Source organism: Protopterus annectens, chromosome 7.part1, assembly GCF_019279795.1.
Source record: "Protopterus annectens isolate FY-2018-M chromosome 7.part1, PAN1.0, whole genome shotgun sequence".
Lineage (NCBI taxonomy): Eukaryota > Metazoa > Chordata > Ceratodontiformes > Protopteridae > Protopterus > Protopterus annectens.
Genome location: NC_056740.1, coordinates 47,494,853 through 47,520,087, shown reverse-complemented (window position 1 = coordinate 47,520,087; position 25,235 = coordinate 47,494,853). Strand labels below are relative to the sequence as shown.

Genomic DNA, 25,235 nt, shown 5'->3' with positions numbered 1-25,235 from the left:
CATTGGCAATTGTCTGGTACAACTGCGTCAGATGCCAGATGTCGGAATCGTGGTAGCTTCCAGGGCAGCCAGCACACACATTCATTATAATGCCCTGGGTATCGCACATGACCAGGTAGTTGATAGAGGGGAAGCCCTTGCAGTTGCTGTAGACCCTACCCCACTCACCAGGTAGTGCTTTGATGCGTATGTGCGTGCAGTCTATTGCACCCACTACCTCAGGGTATTCTGCTATTTGGTGGAAGAGACGCATATTGCTGGCCAACGCCTCACGGATGATGGAGAAATATACGTGCTCACCGACATGTGCTGACATGGCATACAGGAACTGGTGGAGTACCTTGGATGCTGATGCCTGTAAAATCCCCATCATATCTGCAGCTGGCCTTTGGAAGGTACCTGTAGCTAGTATTCTTAGGCCTACACATACCTTGGTATCCACTGGGATGGGTTCCCCTCTGTTAGTTCTGTGTGTGAGGTGTGGCCGGCACAGCTCAACAGTTTGCTGTAGGAGGTCCCTGTCCACCCTATAGCGCTCCACTATCTATAGCTCATGTAGCCCTTGGTAGGTTACCCTGGGTCTGTACACTCTTCTCTGTTTCCTCACTGTAGGTTGCTCAGCAGCATTCACATCCTCACCACCCTCAGCCTCTTGCATATGCTGGTTTATGATAGCAAAAGCAGCTCCTAACATTTTTCTCTTGCTTTCATTTTGTAAAATTCCCCCATTTATATACACTGGTGGTGCAGAGTGTTTGGGAAAAACAAGGGAGAAGGGTGTTTGCATAGTTTATAGTGGTGTACTGGGCTGGGCTGGTCTGCTGCCTGTGTAATTGGCTGATTCTGATACATTTCACCTGTCAGCTAAGCTAGTTCTCCTTGATTACCTTCCTACTGCTGTTTTCACTTCCTATTGCCTCCTTGTTTAAGCCTGTGTGTGTGCTGCACAAACGGAGTACTCAAATGTCCTGGTTTAACTTATTTTTTCTTCCTGTAAGACCCAGTGCGTGGCGCGCACACCCGCTTACAATTTGTGAAGAGTGCTAGGTAGGTTTAGACACTCCCCTAACTTAGCTGTGATAAGCTAGGAGCAATCCCAAGCCACTGGGCTCCAATCCACTTACAGTATGCCTGACACCCCCCATGATGTCACCTATATCCTAGTCTTGCACCCAGCTATTTATACTCTTACACTCTTGGGACCTGCCTCACACCCTGGGGAAAACTAGGATTCACTATCCTTCCCCTCATTTGTATAGGATTGCCTGCTAATGCATAGTTACATGTCCCACACTGAGCCTCCCCCCTTAGCAACCATTACTCACTTGCCAGGTTGTCTTCTGCTTGCCATTGACTTGCATGGCAGAATACTGCTTTTAGTTAAAATGCTTATTTTAGGTTTATTTTATTATTTTCCCCCCGATCCCATTTGTGCACTGCTGCCCTATGCTTAAACAAGTGAGATCGGCGAAAAAAAAAATAAAAGTTTTTTTTTTTTTTTAAACATTTTGCAATGCCAGTGGCCTTCTATTTGGCCATTGGCATGCGTCCTCAATAATATGCAGCCTTTATTTGGAGCTGTCGTAGCTCTGTTTTGTAGTTTGCAGAAATGTACTCGTTTACTAAAGGGGTACATTTCTGTAGACTGCACTCGTCCTAAACTGACAGCTGCTGGCTTCCTGGATCAGAAATTAACCTCATTTGCATGGTTTTCACCTGCAAATGAGGGTAATTTGCATACAGGAGCTCGGTCCATGCAGGATTAGTCTAAGAGCTCACGTGCACGTCCCGGGAGCTCGTTCCTGGATTGCACGTCAGCCATATTGCCGAAAATACCTCTTAGACTAATCCTGCATGCTATAAAGGGCTTCGTAAATCCGGGGGATAGTTTTAGTAATAATGAACAAAATGAAGTTTTTCTTGTTGGAGTATGATGTATCAAAGGTCAATTACAATCTGAATAACAAACAAGTACAGAATATACTAAAATCTTGAGGTTTTAGACAGACTTACACATTTGTTGAGAACAATATGCAGTAATGCATGTATGGATTTTGTTGGATGAGTTTGTATACATAAGTGTTATAAGAGGAAAAAGAGAAATGAGAAATATAAAGAAGAATTAAGATTATAGCATTATGTTTTTTTTGTGGTCCACTGTATATGTGTTTTGTTTTGGGTAAAATGACAATGAAGGAAGAAATTCTGTGTTAGGAAAGGCACTTTATGAAACGTATAATGATTATTGGAAATATTTAAAGAAAGAGAGAAAAAAATGTAAACAGTGAGGATGTTGCAGAATACAGAATTTAATATTTTATTAGACATATAAAACTTAGAGCAAGATAGAAAAAGATAGTATATTAAATCAATGGCATAGTTTTATTTAGAGAATAATTATAAATGTGTACACTACAGTACAGTAAAATACCAAAACAATGCATGAGCATCATGGCCAATGTAACCTGTCATGCTCAGCATTTTCTTACTCCCAAAGGCGGTATATGCCCTGTTCCCCACTGTAGTGCAATCCTGGAGTTAGTATATATAGTAAAGGGGGGTGTAGTGGGGCACAGCCCCCACCACCTATTTTAGATGTTGTAAACCATAGACATGGATACTTATAAGTCGAATGAATAACTCTTTCCAGAAGATAATATATACCCAAACTATGGGGGCCTACGCCCCTCACCCCCCAATGTACTATATATACTAACTCCAGGATTGCACTACAGCGGGAAACAGGGCATATACCTTTTTAGATGAAATGAGTTTCAGTCAAATGAGTTTTCAGTGAAGTGAGCTTTCAGTGAATTGTGCTCAGGCAATTCATTTTCCGTGAAATGAGACTTCAACTAAATGAGTTTCAGTCAAATGAGTTTTCAGTGAAGTGAGATTTCAATGAATTGTGCTCAGGCAATTCATTTTCAGTGAAATGAGACTTCGACAGAATGAGTTTCAGTCAAATGAGTTTTCAGTGAAGTGAGATTTCAATGAATTGTGCTCAGGCAATTCATTTTCAGTGAAATGAGACTTCAACGAAATGAGTTTCAGTCAAATGAGTTTTCAGTGAAGTGAGCTTTCAGTGAATTGTGCTCAGGCAATTCATTTTCAGTGAAATGAGACTTCAACAAAATGAGTTTCAGTCAAATGAGTTTTCAGTGAAGTGAGATTTCAATGAATTGTGCTCAGGCAATTCATTTTCAGTTCAATGAGACTTCGACAGAATGAGTTTCAGTCAAATGAGTTTTCAGTGAAGTGAGCTTTCAGTGAATTGTGCTCAGGCAATTCATTTTCAGTGAAATGAGACTTAGATGAAATGAGTTTCAGTGAAATGTGTTTTCTATCAAGCAAAGTAGACCCATATATATATATATATATATATATATATATATATATATATATATATATATGTATATATATACATATATACATATACACAACTACAGCAACAACATGTACTAACCGGACTACAAGACAATGATGGCATAACTCACCGAACTGCCTAAACCTTGAATTGTAACATATGACTCGAGTGCTACGTCCCCAAAATTTGGAAAAAAGGTGTTCACTCTCCCCCTCCTTAAAGGTGGCAATAACATCGACATCAGCAACTTCTGACCCATTGTAATTCTTTCTCTAATCTCCAAAATCCTATAAAAATACATCAATAGACAACTTCTCCAATACCTGTTTGACAACTAATACTCTCATCCACACAACATGGCTTCAGGTCAGGTCATAGCATTACAACTGCCCTTCTCTCCTTTATGCATACCATAAACAGAGCCCATGATGCTGATAAAATTGTCTCCACCATCTTCCTTGACCTATACAAAGCCTTTGACACCATTTCTCACCCTCTACTCCTCACCCAAATCTCTAAGATCAGTCTTTCCCCCCCATACTCTAATATTTCTAGTTATCTAAATGAAAGGCAACAAGCTGTTATATGGCAAAACTCCATCTCGCCCTTCCACAGCACCTCAACCAGTGTTCCCCAAGGGTCCATACTTGTACAATCCTATTTAGCACATTCATCAACAATTTCCATTCATCATCATCTCTAGAATCTGCCATTCAGTATGCAGATGACTATACTATCGTCAGCTCTGCCAACACTATCTCAGACTTACTAATACTAACTAAAAAGGCCTTTTCCTCCACTGAATCCTGGATGCACAATAACCACCTAGCCCTGAACCCTGCAAAATCCCAAATCATAATTTTCTCCACTAAAAAAAAAAAAACAATCCCTATAAATAAGACCGAGTTCACTATCGTTTCTCTCAATAAATCATTGCTTGATGTCGTTAGTCACACAAAGCTACTTGGAGTCACTATTGATGAACACATGAAATTCGATCTTCATATACAACATAATATTAGCAAAACACATTTAAAATTTGGAACCCTTTATAGACCTAATCACTTCCTAAGACCATCAACAAGAACAGCCCTAACCACAACATACCTCCTACCCTCTCTCCTCTACAGTGTCCCTCTACTTACTAATATCCAAATCTATTCTAAACTCAAACTAGAGACATACTACAATAAAACTGCCAAATTTGCAACCGACTCCAAATACTCCAGCCATCACTGTACTGCCCTCAAATCACTGAATTTGCTAGAACTACCAAACTACCTCTCCTACTTACAACTAACCACAGCTCACAAAATTCTCTTCAAACCCCAAGATTGTCCTGGCCTGAACTCAGCTTTCAGCTGCTACATCCCAAACAGACTCCTTAGATCAGGAGACCAAAAACTCCTACAGGCCCACAAACCAAACCTTGCACTTGGCCAGCTTCTTTACTCATTCTCAATAGCCAAGAACTGGAATGCTTTACCTCTATCCATCAGAACAACTCAAAATCCTTCCCATTTTAAAACTTTTCTACATAATTTACTTTCTTCATGCTGGAAGTGTACTTGCATCAACCCCCCCCCGCCCAAAAAAAATAAATAAATAAACATTTCACTCCCTATTCTCTCATCATCATTGCTTTTGTAAGACAATACTACTCCATGGAGAATAAACACAACAAGTTATGTAAATACTTACGTATGCTAATTGCTTAAGATTGTACTAAAGCTAACATCATATACCCACTCTGGCTTTCTCAACAATTTGTAAATACCTAATGTTTGTAACTTCATTGAAATTTCTCTGTAATTTTCAATATAATTTACTTATAATTGCCATTGTAATTGTTCTTTTTTTATATACTTCAACTTTGTACTCTTTAACTAACATATATTTTGCACTGTGGAGCTTTTGTTCTGGGCCTCCACTGAAAATGGGTACTTTCGGCCCAGTAGACTTTCCCAGTAAACAAAAGCACCACAATATTATTCTTGTCCTAATTCCACATACACTCATACACATGTCAACTTGCATGCACAACACACCATACATAACCAGAACAATACTTGTACATACAATGTCCACTATACCTCTCAACAGTTAGACATTGCAAAAATCCGAAACACTCTCCTATACCCATACAAACCTAAACACTGCATCCAGCCATATCTTCCTGTACTAACTTAAACACTGAACACAAGAACAAAATATATATAAGAAACATCCATACCCTTTCAAAACCTTCCAATATCGAGTTTCATTGTTTAATTACATGTGCAGCAGCTGAAACTTACAAACACAATAATGCATCTCATCTGCAATGTTTTTCATGGGTGTGTCACCATCACATTGCCAAAAATGGGATCTCTAACCCACACACACTGTTACTTATATATATTTACTCCACAGTTGTACAGCCTCAGCCAAAGGTAAAATACTAAAATTATGCTATGTTTTGTTTTTCTTTCAGCTTTTCCCGGTTAGGGGTTGCCACATTAGAACTCTGGTCTGCTAATGATTGGCAGTAGATTTTTACCGTGCTGAGGTGCCAGCTCAATGCCCAACTTTCAATGAAGGCATAGGTTCATAGGTTGGTACTAGGCTATCAGCCCTTGGGACTAATACAAGCCTAGCCATAACAATTCCCTGGCTATTTCTTCCCACACTATTTACTTCCCTGGACCCCTGTCTAGCAGGGTGACTGACGTGATCCCCGGGGAGAATTTCCTTTCTCCCATCCAATCGTCAAGGTTCCTTTTGAAGAGGGCCAAAGAGGCACTCTGCTTGACATGTATGGGCAGTCTATTCCAGAGTCTGGGGAGTCTCTGTGTCAGGAACATATCCCTCCAGCATGTTTTGTCTATTGTGATGACAAGGTTTAGATCCCTGGAGCATGTGGTTCTGAGGGATTGGGATTTCTTTAAGTGTAGCATGTCCAACAGCTCTGGGTTTGACATGGCCTTGTATGTTAAGCAGAGATCGCCTCTGAGTAGACGATATGCAACAGAGTATAGTTGGAGGTTTTTAAGGCAGTCAATGTAGGGCATCTGCTTTAGGCCTGTGATTCTTTTAGTAAGGTATTTCTGCGGCCTTTCCATTTGTTGCAGATGTCTTGAGAGGTACATACCAAATGGGGCATTGTATTCTATAATGGGTCTAATGAGGGTTGAGTACAGTGGGGCAATGACCTAATTTTTTTCTGGATGAAAAGCCCTTAGTGATGAGGTGTGCCACATAGAAGGATTTCCTGACTGTTGTGGTGATGTGGTTATTGAAGGTGAGACCACTGTCCACCTGTGTCCCTAAGTCTCTTATCACACTTTCAGTGTTTAGTGTACTGCCACCTATATGGTAATTCATGGATACATGTTTTTTCCCAAAGGGGATAACTATACATTTCTTGGCATTGAGCTTGAGCCTATGGCTCTGGCACCAAGCATCTGTTTCTGTAAGGCTCTTTTGTAGAGTATCTACATCATTTGGGGATTCAATAATGGCTTCCAGTTTGCAGTCATCTGCGAACTTTGTTAGCCAGAATCCCTTAGTGTTGGCCTGTACTTCAGAGAAGTAGATGCCAAACAAGAGCGGTCCCAGGACTGAACCCTGAGGTACTCCACTTGTCACTTGTCTGGAGCTGGATTTGGAGTCGGCTACTTTTACAGTATGGGTTCTATCAGTAAGCCAGTTAGCAACCCATTGGGTGACGTAGGGATTAATGCCCAGCTTAGTAAGTTTATCTATGATTCCAGAGTGGGGGATGATGTCAAAGGCCTTGGCAAGGTCTAGAGATAGGCTGTGTGGACCACCTTACCCTTGTCCATGGCTCTGGAGACTGATTCGAAGAAGTCAATCAGGTTCAGGAGACAAGATCAGCCCTTCACAACCCCAAACTGGGTGGGGTCCAGTGTTCGAAGGTTGCCAATGTCTTTTGTTTATAAGTTCCATGATAATACGCTCCATGGCCTTGCAGATAAGACTCATCAGACTGATGGGACGGTAGTTTCCGGGATCCAAGGTGGATCCCCCCTTGTGGAGTGGGATAACTGTACCTCTGCGCCACTCAGTGGGCACGAAACCTGAGGTGAGGCTATGATTAAACATGACACTTAGGTGAGGTGCCAGTTCATACTGTAGTTCATGTCGTCATGCACGCCCATTCACGCATGTCTTTTGAACACTTCTCGACCGTGGGGAGGACATGCAGACTCCACACAGAAGGTGCTCCAGCCAAGAATCAAACGGGAGAACCTCTTGATGTGAGGCGACAATGCTACTGCTGCACCACCATGGCTTACTAAAATTATGCTATATTCAACTAAAAATGAGTCGACTGTAGCACATTCCAATATATTAAGCTTTTAATGAGTAGCAACACCCTCACTGCAATTGAAATATTGAATGCTAGATATGTTACCATTTCAATGTGTGTGTATATATATATATATATATATATATATATATAGAGAGAGAGAGAGAGAGAGAGAGACAGACAGAGAGAAAGAGAGACAGAGAGATATGTATAGATGCACTTTTTTTCAGCATTTAAATGTGAGCATCTTTTGTGTGATATTATTTTATCTTTGTTAGAATACCATTGAATTATGTAAGCTGGTGATGTGCTCCAATGTGTTTTTTTTTCACGTTTCTTCACTGTAGTGTGACTTTGGAGTTGCTGTATGCAAGTTGGGGTGATGTAGGGGGGCTTGGCTTCTGAAAAAAAAAAACTCTGCTTTTATACGTTTTTCAAGTTCTGCTTCTGAATGTTAGAAATTCATTGAAGTATGACTCATTCTTAGCTGTCTCCATGAGGTATGGGGAAGAAGTATATATATATATATATATATATATGTATATATATATATATATATATATATATATATATATATATATATATATATATATATGTGTGTGTGTGTGTGTGTGTGTGTGTGTGTGTGTGTGTGTGTGTGTGTGTGTGTGTGTGTGTGTGTGTGTGTGTGCATGAATGTGTGTATGTATGTTATAAGATACACACTGCACCCCATGCTCCTTCTCATGTATGGTGTGACCCCACCCCTAAGCATAAGTATACCTATTCCAAGATCATGCAACAGTGAAGAAAATAGAAAATTCTACTTTTGGCGAAAGTTTTTCTTCAGTCTGACACCTATGTGTGTGTGTGTATATATATATATATATATATATATATATATATATATGAATATATATATATATATATATATATATATATATCAGTAAATATATGAATATATATATATATATATATATATATATATATATATATATATATATATATATATATATGTATGTATGTATCTGGGTCTTCTTTAGAAGCTCGAAGTTTCAAAACTTCGAACTTCATATGGTCAAGACTATAAGATCGAAGTTTTGAAACTTCGAAAGGTTTAAATGGAGATCGACGTGCAGTGCAGAATGGGAAATTTACCATTCTCTTCAGTGTAGTGTGATCTTGGAGTTGGTATTATGTATATATATATATATATATATATATATATATATATATATATATATATATATATGTATATCTATATATACTATTAAGCTTCAGGTGGTGCCCTGTATCAATGGCCTGTTGAATAACGGATTATGTACTTTTATGACTATCAGTTTTATAGGATTCCATTGTGTTGAAGAATGTATATAAAATGAAACTTTTCAGAGGATTTCATTGTTGTGAATGATTTATCTGGACAGGCTGGTTTCAGTGTTTCAGGGTTCTTTAACTCAGTACAAAAAGAGGCCACAGTTCAATTCCTGTGTGTTATAGAATACAATATTACAAACACAGAAGGGGAATACTTTTTGATGTTGGTGATCTTTGCTGGATGAGTGTGACCTTGTGTTGTGTATTTAATTAAGAAGTATGTGGTGCATGAAGCCTCTTATGTTAGGGGACAGTGGGAGCATTGTTATATTCATTTGTTTATTTTTCTGTTTCACTGAAAGTGGCATCTACCCATTTAATCATGTTAACTTCTTTAGTTGATTCCAATGCCTAGGGATTCAGTGGTCTGTCCTTCAGTCATATGACATGAATCCGTTAGATGGCACCAGATAAATACAGAAATATTATAGTGAAGCATCACATATGAATATCATTCATGTTGGCCACCATTCTGTAACAACTGCTTTGGATGCGTATCTTTCTTGTGAGAATGGGTAAATGAGATATGGTTATAAATATCTGGATTTCAGTGTTATAATGAACCAGAAAATGTTAACTATTTATAGTGTGTGAAGTTGAGAGGTGAATTCTAAAGCAGGGCTGGCCACCTGGTGGTATGAACCTTGTCTCTAGATGACTGTCATTGTTGAAGTGATACCCTGACCCCTTGTGAAAAAATGAGAAAAGGGCCTGAGGATACATGGATTAGAAACAAAGTATAAACATTATTACTGTGGAAAGAAGTCACAAATCAATTAGATTGTTAACAATGATACAAGGTACAGAAAAGGTTGTCAAGCTGATTTGTCATACTGTGTAGGTACCATAAGTTTATATAAGTTGCAGCAAGTATGATGCAATTATTTTCCCCTTCCTGTTTTATTCCATAACTACCAGGGATACAACCATAATCAGGCTCAGCAACTTTGGGGATGGAGTGGGAGCAAGTTGGAGTTTAGAGGTTAAACTTATGGGATAAGTGAAAGATTTAGGGTTAGGGAGCAGGGTTTGTCATTAGGGTTAGGGTGTTACTGGGAGATTTAGGTTTAGGGAGTGGTTGGGGGTTTTAAGTTAGGGAGTGCAGAAGGGGTCATCTTTAGGGAACAACAAAAACTTTTAGGTTTAGGGTTTGGGAGCATGGTTTGGGATTAGGATTATAACATTTTTGGGACTTTTACATTTGAAGAGTTACTAGGATGTTTAGATTTGGGGTGTATGATTTGTGATTAGGGATATGGAGAGCTTGGGAGTTTTAAGGTTAGGACTGGACAGTGACATTTGGGGTTAGGGTTAGGCACATGAATGGACTATTAGGATTAGATTTAGGGTTCTGGGTGGGCTAGGTATACTTACAGTGGTATCGAGCTAGTTGGAACTCGACACCTGCCATTTTGAACAGGTGACAACAACAAGCGGGTGAGACAAAATCTAATGGCACACAAGCACCTGTAGGATATACATTTGCAAGCCATGGCTCTGTTGGCTGTCACAAAACTGATAAGAGAATAAAAGTTTCATGCATTTTTATTCTCCATTGGGATATGGTTTGACAGTTACACTACAATTATGTATCTGATTTATTTTATTTTATTATGTTCCCAGGTCATGGCTGAAAAGGGTCTGTTGAACAGTCCACTTATCTCGTTACCAAAACTGAAATAAATAAATACACGACTGTGAATTTTATACAGGTTTCCATCAAACCCCTTTATCTGTTGTACTTGCTTTGCTTTTTGTGTATTGACAACTAACTTTGCAGTAGCAGCTGCCCTATCACCTGGTGACCACCTATATGTCTTCAAAACTTTTATTTGATCTGTTTATTTTAGTATTTCTTCTTATTCTTCTGCTTTTGGTTTGATAACTCAGTGAGAATCAAATGTGGGGTGAAGACCCAAGAAATATGTTTTCTGATGGCCTAAATTAGTACTCTGCATAAATTACTTGCTTTTCAATTTCTTTAAGTAAAGATGAAATAGTTGTATAAAATTAAGTGGGCCTACTGTGATTTGTTGCATTTACATTAATGCACAAACAAAAGTTATATCATGTCTTTTAATGATTCTATTATCTTTCAGTAAAAGAGACTACTGCTGTTTAAGGTTAACAGCAGTTTGCATTTTATGTGCCTCAGCCACTGCTAGAATAATTTCTAATTTAAGTGATAAATTCTTTTTAGCTTAAACCACTTTCACCTCATCTTGGTATAACATCTGCACATATTTTGTAAATGCAAAAGTTATGTTAACTGAGAATGCCATATCCTGAAGGAATATGCTATGTTTTCAGTGACACATTTTGCAACAGCAACTATGGCTATGTATTTTGCTATTTGCAGTGCATTAATATTGCAGCTGAAATTATTTAAAATATGTAATGGATTGCATTCACCATATAGGTCTACAGCTGTATAATCTGGAGAGACTTGCTGATTTTTGCACTTTTGTCATGTTTTAAGATCATAGCTCACAGCCTTTAGTAGGTAGATTGGTATGTGTTGCTGCTAGTGGGCATACACCTTTTGAAAGGTGTGAAGACGAGACGTCAGTGTTATGCCTAGTTTGATAATTAGCTCAGTTATTCTCATGCCTCACATACTCCAGGCTTATCAGAAAAAGAGAAACACTTCAGCTGTGACTGTTCTATAAAGCCTTCCAGGTGAGAACATGTCTTTCTCATTGAAGCATACCTTCCCATTCTGGCTTTCCTATTTGCAGTAATGGTACTTGTATTTTATGTTTTCCAGAATGTCGACTTGTATAAGCTAACACTAGAACAGTTCCATGAAGCTGCAGATAAAGCTGAAAGCCATATAAAGTAAGTCTGTTTTAAGTCTTACTGTGTGGACTTTTAATGTATAACATTTCCCAGTTAAAAACTGTTTCTTTTTCTGTACACAAATGCTTTCAAATATTGTACAATCTTTTCTTCTCTTTTCTTTGTGTGAATGCATGTGTAAATGCCTGGATTATTCTTTTTCTTTATTACATTTCGATGATTGAGTAGTTGTCCTGGTCAGAAGTGAACTTTTCAGATATGACATGGGACTGTCACTTGCCACACAAAATAATGTAAATAAGTAACAATTATGAAAGGAAACAGCACATATACAAATATCCTGTTATGTATGCAGTATATTATTGTTGTGATAATAACAACAGTGGATGATCACTATATATATATTATATTTACATATTGGCCTGTGCTTCTCTAGGTTCCTGCTACATGTTCTAAAATTCATCTTGGGCTGAGGAATAGTATTAGTCATAAAACTGTTTAATCTTGCACACGTGTACAAATTTCTTCCTCATACATTACAGTGAATTGGAATAGTCTTCCTTAATGTATTAATGTATTAGGTCAATTCAACCCAACCATTCTGTATTTAGTGTAACACTCTGATGTCACCCTCCCGAAGTGTGTCTGCTCCACTGTTCTGCATTGACCTCACATAACTCCACTTTCTACTCTTTCATTGGCTTAATGGTAGAGCCAATGAAATGGTGAGTTTCTGGAGCTTGTGATGGTCAAACAGACCAATAGTAAATGCTATCAAATGTTATTTGTATTTCCATGACCTCCAAAAGGTAACGTTCAACAGGGATTTATGTTTGAATGCTAGATGGTTTTGAGTCTTTGGAGACCAAGAATTGCAAGGAAACACAAAGACACACTACACAGAATAAAACTGCAGTGTAACCTAACATGTTTAGAAAGATTTATCTCTGTGGTGAGACCTGACCAGTATAATTGCTGCCTGATAGATCTGAAAATTCTTTTAGATTTCACTGCTTGGCTTTCAATCCTGGCAAAAGAAGACATTTGTTTCTATAGTGTGTTAACATTTTTTGAGTAATTCCGATCCACAGAGATAAAGAGCTATGTCCTGCTGCAGCTTCTGTTTACTCTTTCCATACTTGGCTTCTTATATTAGTAGGTAAATGATGCACTCAAGTTTTCCATGTGACAAAAACAACAGTGCAACGTTTATTTTGTTGTGTCATATATAATGAAGTTGTGTTGTTACATTTAATAGTACCTGCACTACTTTTCTTAACACATGGTTGTGGATGTAGCCTGTGTTCTACGTCCTTGTATGTAATCTGCAGTCCTGAAGGGTGATCAGTGTTTTTCTGAGCAATTTGCAAGGGTCTGCAGGCACTTTATTTTATTAGGTTGCTGCATTAAGTATACATAGAATTTTGTATTTCCTATTTTTGCTATATTTTGTATACATGATTTCATAATTTTTCATGGTATGTAGTCTCTTTGAGCAGGTATTAGTTTTAAAGATATTAGTATATGCTGTACGATCTTACTTATCTCACTTTGTCTTTCTCTTATCTCACCATCTCTATACATTATTCATTTGTGAATGAAAGGAACAAACTTGGCTTGTGTTTTCAAATTTACTGAGTCAGTTTGGATGGCAGAATTCATGGCTGGTAATGATACAACTGGAATAAGTACGAAAAAGTTTTAACAGAAAGTTAATAGATTTGTAACTGCTATTATGCTAACATGAATAATGTTTAATAAGATTAGCTGCATGTAGGATAATAAATAGATAATCCTGGGAAGGCAATAAACTCAGTGTAGGTTTTGTGCGAAGCCTACATGGAGTTTATGTATTAAAGTGATGAGCAGCAGCATTAATCGCATTTTCATGCTGCTCATCGTGCTAACGTGTATATAAGCACAATTCTGCGGCCAGCAACAGTACTGCCACTAGGAAACTGTGCACTAAAGCACATTCACAGAAACAAGAAGCATTAAAGTTTGTTTACAAGCAAACCTGCTTGGCTAGATTGCATGGACAGCTACAATGACTACTAGGGGTGAAAATTCTGCAATGACAGGAGTATTAACACTGTACAAGAAAGTGTACTGAGTGCACTGTTCACTACAACAATTATTTGCAGAAGAAAATGGAGGAAGGGAAATAGCAACAGCAAATATAATGAAACACACTAGGCAGTGAAAGTATGCTGATGAAAACGGGCATAGATATGACTGGTAGGAATGATGAAAGAGGAACCGGATATGTTAAATATGGCAATGTCCCCAAGATAGGATATGTCAATGTATGTACACATCCAAGACAAGGCAGTAGCATAACATTAAGCACATATGTAGATAGCACAGTCTGTATTGCTGTTTCCACCTCCTGTGTGAGTGTATTATATCATCACACATGATAGTATATATGTGATGGTCACACAAGGTTACTTATCATTGGAGATGAATGGTTGTGATACAAACATCACTGATATGCTCAGTGGAGAGGACATTTAGCAAGGACAATATATACAATAGTAGGTATGTGCATAGTGTGAAGATTTGCAGAATTACTTGCTTGAAAATGACTGACATGTCAACGCACCTCTCAACCAATCATGGACAGATTGCAACAGAATGTAAACAGAAACAGCACAATCAAGGACACTTTTAAAATATTATGAGCATTAATCTGCGGCATTGACAGTAGCTTCCGCGGTGGTGCAGCGGTAACGTTGTTGCCTCACAGCAAGAGGTTCTCCCATTCGATTCTCGGCTGGAGTGAGGGGAGTGCCTTCTGTGTGGAGTCTGCATGTCCTCCCCACATTTGGGTGGCGTTCAAAAGACATGCGTAAATGGGCATGCCTTCGTCGAAGGTTGTACTTCGAGCTGGCACCTTGGCATTCATGAAAATCTACTGCCAATCATTAGTGGACCGGAGTTCTGCTGTTGCGACCCCTAATTGGGAAAAGCTGAAAGGCAAAGAAGAAGAAGAATCTGCAGCATTGACAGAATATCTGAGTGCAGCCTGTTATTCATGTTCTGCAGGAACAGACATGTACAACTGTAAGGATTGTCAGTATGCTGTTAGGGAATTCACCACCCCTTTCCCAAAAATGACCACTTTTGGAGGGATTAAAAGGCACAGTGTTAAAACTGGAGTTGAAATCCGGGAAATCCTGGCCAGTTGAGAGGTGTGCATGACACATAAGCCACAATTCACACCTGCAAAACTCAAACGCATGCCATCAGTGTTATCACTGAGCTGTGTATTTGCTGGGTGTGACACAGAAAGACATATCACAGATGTATTTAGTAGAACACCTTGAAGAGAAGACTGCACTGTCAAATTCTAATGGCTATGCATCCCAAAGATTAGTTCTGTATGGCTGACAAGATATGTGGGATGCTCACTGTAACAAATGTGATACACTTGACTTAAGCATCCCTGGCTGACAGAGGTATCGACCATACTGATAACAACACTTACAAACATGCTATTATGAGTGGATTCCCTACACACATTTGTGTACTGTATGCATCTGCCACATGTAGTAAGTTCATAGGTTGGTACTAGGCTATCGGCCCTAGGGCTTATACAAGCCTAGCCATAACAATTCCCTGGATATTTCTTCCCACAATATTTACTTCCCTGGACCCCTGTCTAGCAGGGCGACTGACATGATCCCCGAGGTGAATTTCCTATCTCCCATCTAATCATCAAGATTCCTTTTGAAAAGGGCCAAGGAGGCGCTCTGCTTGACATGTATGGGCAGTCTATTCTAGAGTATGGGGCGTTTCTGGGTCAGGAACCTATCCCTCCAGCATGTTTTGTTCATTGTGATAACAAGGTTTAGATCCCTGGAGCGTGTGGCTCTGAGGGATTGGGATTTCTTTAAGTGGAGCATGTCCAACAGCTCAGGGTTTGACATGGCCTTGTATGTTAAGCAGAGATCACCTCTGAGTAGGCGATATGCCACAGAGTATAGCTGGAGTTTTTTTAGATGGTCATCATAGGGCATCTGCTTTAGGCCTGTGATTCTTTTAGTGAGGTATTTCTGTGGCCTTTCCAGCTGTTGCAGATGTCTTGTGAGATACATACCAAATGGGGCATTGTACTCTACAATGGGTCTAATGAGGGATGAGTACAGTGGGACAATGACCTCCTTTTTTTTTTAGCAATGGATATTGTCTGAAACATCTGTACTTGAAGTGTGAATTGCAAAATGATCCGTTATAATGAATGGTACAGCAGTGTCAGTATGTGACACTGATGGCAATACAGCAACTATCCTCCATGTGCACAGAAAGTACAGCAGTGTAAGGTCTAGTGTCAGTGATTAAGGAAACTGTCACTGTGATGTCTTACAGGTACCAAACAATACATGAAGCACCCTCTGTAAGTGCATGTCAACACTCAGCATGTGTGCCATATGATAACTGTCCCCCTGACATTGCCAGTGAAAGTGTTATACTGCCATAAAATTCTGACATATATACATATGTGTTTATGCAAACTATCAAGTGGTAATACTGATGTGGTGCAGTGGTATGTCTGTGACACAGTACATTCACACTACAGCTGTATCTATGCTACATTTGGACTTCAGGCTGTACATCATCTCCAGATATAACTTTTGGTCTCACTCACATGTGACACAGTAGAATTTTTAACACAGTTGTACAACTTTACCTATTTCACATCATTACATCAGTTGTACATCGTATGTCTATATGTTTATCAGTAGAAGTGTGTGTGTGTGTGTGTGTGTGTGTGTGTGTGTGTGTGTGTGTGTGTGTGTGTGTGTGTGTGTGTGTGTGTGAGGGTCCTGACATCATATGTGGACACATAACGACTGAGGTGGCTGCGTCTCTTGCAGAACAGGTAATGACACAAATGCTGACAGTCACAGAATGCTGCTGGGGAGCACCTGTATAATCCTTGTGAACAGCAACACAATACTGCATACAATGACTTCACGATGGTTGCAAGAGAATCCCAACATGTCATATGTTTGTCTATATAACAGCATTACACCATGTGGATTAATGCCCAGGCAATCAGTATGATGTAATATTGCTGTATGTCAGGTACCATTAAAAGTAACATCTGTCACTGTGACGGCTGTATGACAGCTATGCAGAATGTTGATATACTGCAGTACAAGAACACATGCCTTAGTAAGGCAACAATATACATACAGTATTATCATCCATTGTCAACAGTCCTTAGGAGGCATATTACTACAGCTGTTATGGAAAGAACATATAACCAAATGGCAGTAGTAGCCATCAATACGTTAGCTAAAATCACAGATTGCACTGTTGTAGGGGTACAGTACATCCACACCTCAACAAAACGCATGTGGATGACACTAATATTGACATGTGCAATGTTCTGAGGGTCATAGGACAGCTCTAGTCTACGGGCCAACACCACATAAAGTCCAAGCCACTAATACACCATTTAAACACAAATTGCTATATGTATGTGATGGAAGTTAGCAGAGGTATATGCGTATGTGTCTGATTTAATAAGGACTGCCTCTATCCATATGTGACATGTGCATGAATCCATGACAGAATTAGCAATCACACATCCAATGGTCTGGAGATGGCTTGGACAGGGTCATGGAGGGGCTCTGCTTTATGATGTCTGCATGCATCTTTGAGACAATGACATCCTCAGTGTTCCACAGAACGAATTTTATATGGACAGAGGGAAAAAAGGGAAGTTTGATTCAGGGGTCTGGTTAAAGATTCTCCTGAGTATGAGTCAAATGAAAACAGATTCAAGACATCATACAATGAATGTAATATAACACCACCTACACGCATACCAGTTGACTGAGATCAGATTTGAACACCACATCTCTGTAAGTTTAGAAACTGAACTGCATGCAATATAATGCTAGTGCCACCATAGATATCTGATTTTACTCGTGTCAGAGTGCACTATATAGGGATGACATCATCAGTTTATGCTAAAAAGAAGGTTTAGAAGCTGAATTACATATAACGTAAGACTAGCACCAACACAGATGTCTGAGTTTAACAGTGTCAGAGTACACTTTATAGGGGATGACATCATTAGTGTATGCTGAGAAGATAATGTTTGGGTAAAAGTGTGTAGCTGTGGACTCACATCCTGGTTTAAAATTGTCTCCGAACTGATACTCGAATGAACATACAGACAAATTGACTACTGTGAGATTAGAACCCCTATCTATCTAGTTACAGCAGCTACAGAATGCAGTACTTAATGCTAGTGCCACTGCACAAATCTGTCTTTAACACTGTCAGAGTGCACTTTATAGAGAATAATATCATCAGTGTATGCAGAGAAGAAGATGTTGGCAGGAGTGTCTGATACAGCTGTGGACTCACATCCTGGTGTAAAACTGCCACCAGAGTGATACTTGAATGAACGTGCACACACTCTCATGTTAACTGCTGTGAGATTAGAAGCCCTACCTATCTAGGTACACAGTTTATTTATTTATTTATTGCAGTTTGTTAACCAGGAAAGTCCATTGAGCCTAAATGAGCCCGTTTTCAATGGAGGCCCAGGGAGAAAAGCTCCAAACAGAAAAACAGTATTTACAATATTCAGAAGTAAATAAGACAAGTACAGCATTTTAAGATATTTACAGTAATAACTAATTAATGTTCAAGTAGTACAATTCATGTGCAAGTAGTACATCATATATGGAGACAAGCTGCAGAATATAGTACTTCATGCTCATGCCATCACCAAAGCCTGATTTTAACACTGTCACAGTGCACTGACCAGAGAATAACATCATCAGGGTATGTTGGAAGAGGATGTTGAGATGGCTGTATAACACTGCTGTAGAGTCATGTAGTAGTATACCACAGAAGTCTGATTTTAATAACATCACAGTGCAGTTTATAGGGATGACATCATCAGCGTATGTTGAGCAAATAGTGTTCGGAGGGCTGTATGACATTGTTGTGGAGTCATGTAGCAGTGTAAAAGTATCTTCTAAATGCTACACGAGTGAGGGCAGCAAGACCTGGACTCATGCTCTTCTGATTAGACATACACAATTTGTTGTGAGATCAGAACCCTATCTATCCAATACTTTAATGCTCGCACCACTGTAGAATTCTGATTGTGATAATGTCAGATGTCACTTTATAGGGGGTGACATTATCAGTGTCTGTTGAGAAATGGATGTTGTGAGGGCTGTATGAAATTGCTGTGGAGTCATGTTGCAATGTAAAAGTATCTTCTGAATGCTACTTGCATGAGGGCGGCAGGATCTGGATTCATGCTTTTCTCAGTACACACACACACACACACACACACACACAGACACAGACACACACACACACACACACACACACACACACACACACACACACACACACACACACACACAAGTTGACTGTTGTGAGATTAAAACCCCCTACCTACTTAATTATACAGCCTAGAGAATACAGAACTTAATGCTTATGCCATTGCAGAAGTCCAATATTAACACTGTCAAAGTGCACTTTATAGGGATGATATTATGACAGAATCACAGGTAACATATACTGTTATGAGACTTGTTTGCAAAGCCAGGACTTGTCATACAATTGTGTGAGTGCAGTTTGAAAAAGGACATATAACTACATCCTGGCAACCTAGGTGAAAGAAGCTGTCATGAAAGCATACTGCAGAACTGGGACAGACATGCATCTGTTTCTCAGGATGCTATGTTGATGACACACGTGCACAAACACACACACACACACACACACACACACACACACATACACACACACACACACACTTTGGAAACAGCAGTAGTGGAATGATTGAGTTATGTATCTTCATATTCAGATGAAGGTATGCCCACATTAATACAAATTACTAACAATATCAATGGTAGATCATGGATGACCGATGTCCAGTGTCACTATAAAGCCATACTAAATGTAACAATGTAGCTACACTCTGTAATGCTGGAGACTGACAATGGCCCAAGTCTTGATGGATCATTTGTAAGTGCATTGCTGCAGGGCATATATGAATATCAGAAAGTAAGTGTTCAGTCAAGCACACATGTCACTGCCCTTCTCTTGCATTTATGAATGCATTTCCATGTACTGGAGGATTACAGCCCAGTAAGGAGAGGTAGACATACTATACACCTTTTCACAAAGTGCATTGCCTAGAAGCTGATTTGCACAGATGATGGCAAAGTATTAGCCCATGCGTGATTCAAGTTTTAGGAATTCAACTTGGACTTGTGATGTAGCAGATTCCACTAGTGCTCATTGACAAACTGTTCTCATATACAGGCCTACAATAACTGACCTGATTGGGATTAACTGAAAAATAAATCTGTTTGCTGTTAATGTTTTGTATGTCAGGCTTGCTACATATGATATCAGAGAAATTCCTGGCAGTAGCTAGTATGATTTGTATGCTGTAGTCTGTCTTTAAAATGTTGGGACCAGAGTTTTATTGCATTCATAAATGTTGGCCTTGTCTTCCCCATTTGCGTGAAATTAAGCACCGATCAAATATGGGTCTCTGCTTAACATTAATTTGGTTCGCCTTCCTTTGCACAAACAGGCTCAGCCATCATGCGTGTCTGTCAGCACTCTGGGCAGCACTGAGTATGGAAAATACAACAGCTGCCTGGCTTTCTGTATGACACAGGGTGTGAGGGCAGTAAGCTTCTCATCAAAGCAGAAGTGAGCCAGGGTTCAAATCCAGATGATTTTCTATTTTTTTTACAGATGGTGTCAGGATGTCATTTGCTAAGTAAATGTGATCAGGACTGCAAATGTAACAATCAATGATTATGCTAAAATGTGTATATTCCCCAAATTGTATCAGTAATACCTACCACAGTACACTTGTACAACTATTTGCTGTTTAGCAGGTCTGACTGCAAATCACAAGTTAATTGTGTGCACAGCTTTTCTGCCAAGAACAAGGGGTGGTACATCTTTTGAAATGATTAGTATGACTCAGTAGATATGCTATCTTTTTGTGTATGGCTAGATATCCTGTAAAGCGTGTCAGTATGCTTCTTCTCAGTAAGGAGAGTTTCCATATCATATTAGATCAACATTTCATCCATCATCAAATGAATATGATACAGAGGGAATCCTACAGCAGATAACCTTGCACAGTACAGGACACTGATCACCTACTGAATCAAGGTAAAATGTTTGTATTATTCATCAGCAGAGTCGTATCAGTATGCAGTAACCATGAGATGACCTGTACATCCAACAGTCTAATAGATATAAACCAATAAAGTGGGGTGGGAATGAAGGGATGCATACAAGAAGAGATGGGCATACACATAACAATGTTTGGTGTCATGTAACATTCATGGACATGTTTTTGGTATGTTATAATTATTAAGTTGACATGCTCTGTAGCATGAAGTGGCTGACATAGGGGTACAGAAGGGTTAATATAACAGGCTTAGGACAAGCAGAAAAAGTTGGATAAATATGTCATAGTTGTCCAGATGGATGTCAATGCAAATAGTTTGTTTGGGCCAGTATCCATTATATCTCCAAGAGAACTCATAATTGTGCCAAATGTTAAAGTGTGGGTGATTAAACATATCATTGACATATAACATCAGAGTAAGAAATGATGTGAAAGTCATCTGGAATTGAACCCTTGATACTATGAGCAAAAAAATTCAAGTAATTTGTATCAACATTCCAAATAGGAAGTTACACTTTGTTATATCCAGCAGTGTACAGAACTGTCAGAGCAACTGCTTCAAAGTAGTAGCTTTACTCTGTCTTCCTATCGAGCAGCATGTTTAAGCACCATTGCACAGAGGTAACCAGACTAGTCCAGCTCCGATGGCAAAAACTCACCAGGTTTTGCCATAGGAAATGAAGATCCATTCATCACTGCTTGGCATTGGTATACAATGCCAAACTCTGTGCAAATGCAGAGGACAAAAAATGAAGGCTTTTTATAGGCCATTTCTGGACAGGTGTGTAGTGTGTGATTATATTTTCTGACCAGATTAAATGGGGAGGGGGGCATGGGAGAAGAGCAAAGAGGAAGTAATAAAGGAATTTGCAGGAGAGAATTAAGATGGAACCATAAATCTCCATGTCTTCAATACAGTAATCTGCAGTTGTAGAGAAAATCTGATGAAATTGGACTGTCACCACAAAACAGATGTGTGACAACAATGCAATGATGATGTATAGCCAGTTGGACCAAATCAAGTGTATTGAGAAGAGACTTATGCAAAGTGGAGAGCTATGTATGTGACAATTTGTTTGGGGGGGGGGCAGGTGCCCTTTTTTTTCTAGAAGAGAGGAATGTTGGGGAAGGGACATAAGAATGCAAGGGTCAGATAGGTAGGGTAGGTGAGGAAGCAGATACAGAAGAACAGGACAAACAAGACAAACACTGGTATGGTGACAGACACAAATGGTTGGGGGACACCATGATTGGGGAAAGGTAGGGGACATTGGAGGCATGCCTCTCAAGTGTGGAGGCAATGAGAATCTGGTCTTCAGCTTTGGAACTGTCATCATTGTCCCCTTCCTTAGTTCCCTGTGAGACTGCTTGATGTAGGAGACTCTTTTCTTTTTTAATGAGCAACCTCTCCAGGTGGCTGATGCAGGCACCAAGGCCAAGCTGTATTAGATCACCCAACATCCCTGTCGACTGTTGGTGGATGACATAATTACCGTCTCCACCAATACTCCCAGATGGTACCACTGAACCAGCAGAAAGGGCAATGCTACTTGATGTGGATGGGCCATGTGGTGTCGGGGCTGTGGAGGCAGTACTGCCATTCTGCATAACAGAGGTGCTGGGTGTTGTGGCAGCCATTGGAGGGTTGGGAGGCTGAGCTGGAGCTGTTGACCTACCTCCCTGTGCTGAAAAGCAGTTTGTTGTCAGAAAGGTATGACATCAGAATGGTGTGATTCCAGTTAGCCCACAAAAAATACATGATTAAAGCTATAAAATGTCACATTTCTGCTTTACTACAATAAATATGCTTGCCTTATTATAGCAGCTATAGAGCTTTCACAATCCCAAAAATAATTGTGAATTGTTACAAGTGATCCTTGTAATATACAAATCTTCTATTTTTGCTTTTAAAGGTAGTGCAGATTAACTTAACAACATGGCATTAAAGCCAATATTGCTGCATTTCAAATGTAAAAAAAAATGATGCTTGGCGAATGTGAATCTATAGGTTAATTGTGGGACTTGAACCCACATAATCTGAATACACTATTACACTTACCTAATAAAATTACCAAATGCTAGAGAAGAAATCATGTATGCTTGCTGTTACAATTAAGATATGCATGCTGGACTTGATACCGATCTATGGAATCACAATGTATTTATTACAATAAGGGTCAGTTGTGCAGCATACATATACCTTGCCTCTCTGAGTTGGTCCATCTTGTCAGCATATGCATCCCTGTTTGCCAAGATTTCCTCTGCAGCTGGAAAATACAAAATGAAAGATGAAATGTGAAAGCATTATGCATATCAATTGGCTGTCTACAGCATTATATATCATTTAAAGTTCCCTGATTTGTATACTTACACAACTGGGGGAGTGTCAGCAGTTCTAAACTCATCCAGCCACTGGTCGAGTTGTGCCTGCTTGCACCTCTTTAAGTCATTGTAGTGATGTCTACAGTGGTTCCCAGTGCATGGTATGCCAGTCACACTAGAGAGCTTCCAGCCTCAGCCTTACACTGATACCCGATATAGTTCCCCTACAGCAGTCTAAGACTGTAGTGTTTCATGAGGATTGCAACAAATAGTTTTGACTCCTCCTCACCCCACCTCTGTGCCCTGAATTTGGCACCATCCTTCCAATGTTCTGCCATGTCTGCAAAGGTCCTCCCATTTGTGATATCACGTTCTACAACCAGTGCACAAGCATGCACAATCATGCCAACTGCGTTTGTGCAATGGTAAGCAGAGAGTAAATATTGGCAAAGAAAGAGGAAGAAATTTTATGAAACAGTGATGATAAAGTGACATTTGTCATTGACTTATGGCATGTGTGCCTCTACACCTGGTCACACTTTGTCCACTGGTCAACACTGAAATGCTAAATGACCCGGCTTTTAAGCCATGAGTTTGGAGGGATCAGTGGGATCACTTGGCACATCTTTTGTGGGGACCTACACACTGTTGAAAGTAATTTGTACAACATGGGATTCAAACATATGTAAAAGAGTATGCATACATTTCCACATAGGTGGTTACTACTCATTGTCATGGAAGACTTGCTTGCTAACCATGGTCATTACATATGTACAGCTTACATAGTGTTTGCTGCTATATTAAATTAGGATTGTATGTGTGTGACATTAAAAGGTCCTGACATATGCATTCTCAGGTGTGATGCAGGAGTACTGTTTGTCAATATACAGGAAATGGATAGGATTGCATGACTTTAATACTGGAGTTTGAATTTATGATACATACCTCACAATACATTCTGTTTTACAGTTATACTTGGGTTATGGGAGGGGTGTAGATGATTGTCAGTAAACTGTTGTGTCCATCAAAGATATGCTACTGCATTTTTTATTCCATAATCATCACTGTCATGCTAAACCAGTTACACACAAAATACATATCGTACCTACAAAAGTATGTGAATGCAGGCAGTAATAATACTTATTTGTCAATTAACCTGCTATACATAACTATTGGTATGTAGTATTATCATTATAATCAAAGTTTTGTGAACAATTACAGTGGGACACCCTTAGTAAAAGTAGAGTGTGCTGGATTTGTACCTTGACTCCCCTGTGTTCTGATCATAAACTCACTGCACTTACACCTGGAGCCACAGGGAAAGTTAATTAGCAGGTATATTTTCCATACTCTACTCAGTACTGTCCAGAGTGCTGACGGACATGCATAACTGCTGAGCATTTTGGTGTGAAGGAAGGTGAACCAAATAAATTTTTTCACCTTTTTCCTTAAGTAGTGAACCCTGTTTGTGCACAGTTAAGTTAAGCAACTCTTAAATGTGAAAAACAATAGCAAACATATATTACTTGTATAAATAGTCACTGTGACACTCCCTCAGTAAAAATAACTATTATGGGACTTCAACCCCACTTTACCTATGTTTTCTCTTTTTTAGCTCAACATATTTACACATTGTGCAACAGAGACAGGTAATGGCTGAAATTTCTCCACTCATTACCAACCATATTGCTGATGACTGCAGAATGTCACTAAGCATGTTTGTGCTTTGTAAGGCAACTACAATTACATTTTCAGTTTTAAGTAGCTAATTGTGTTTGTGTTATGTCACACGCCATGTAAAAAATGATAAAAAAAGAGAAACAAAGGTTAAACAATTATCCAACTCTGCACTGGAACCATCAGATTACACT

General features: G+C 39.2%; 1 protein-coding gene across 1 annotated transcript in view; it reads left to right on the top strand.

Annotated features, from left to right (window-relative positions):
• The window catches only part of CHCHD6 (coiled-coil-helix-coiled-coil-helix domain containing 6), a 3,644,424-nt gene that overhangs the window by 2,649,563 nt on the left and 969,626 nt on the right, over positions 1-25,235 (top strand). The window contains exon 7 of the mRNA XM_044078539.1: positions 11,803-11,873. Within this exon, the coding sequence (XP_043934474.1) occupies positions 11,803-11,873 (71 nt within the window). The remainder of the gene's footprint in view (positions 1-11,802; positions 11,874-25,235) is intronic.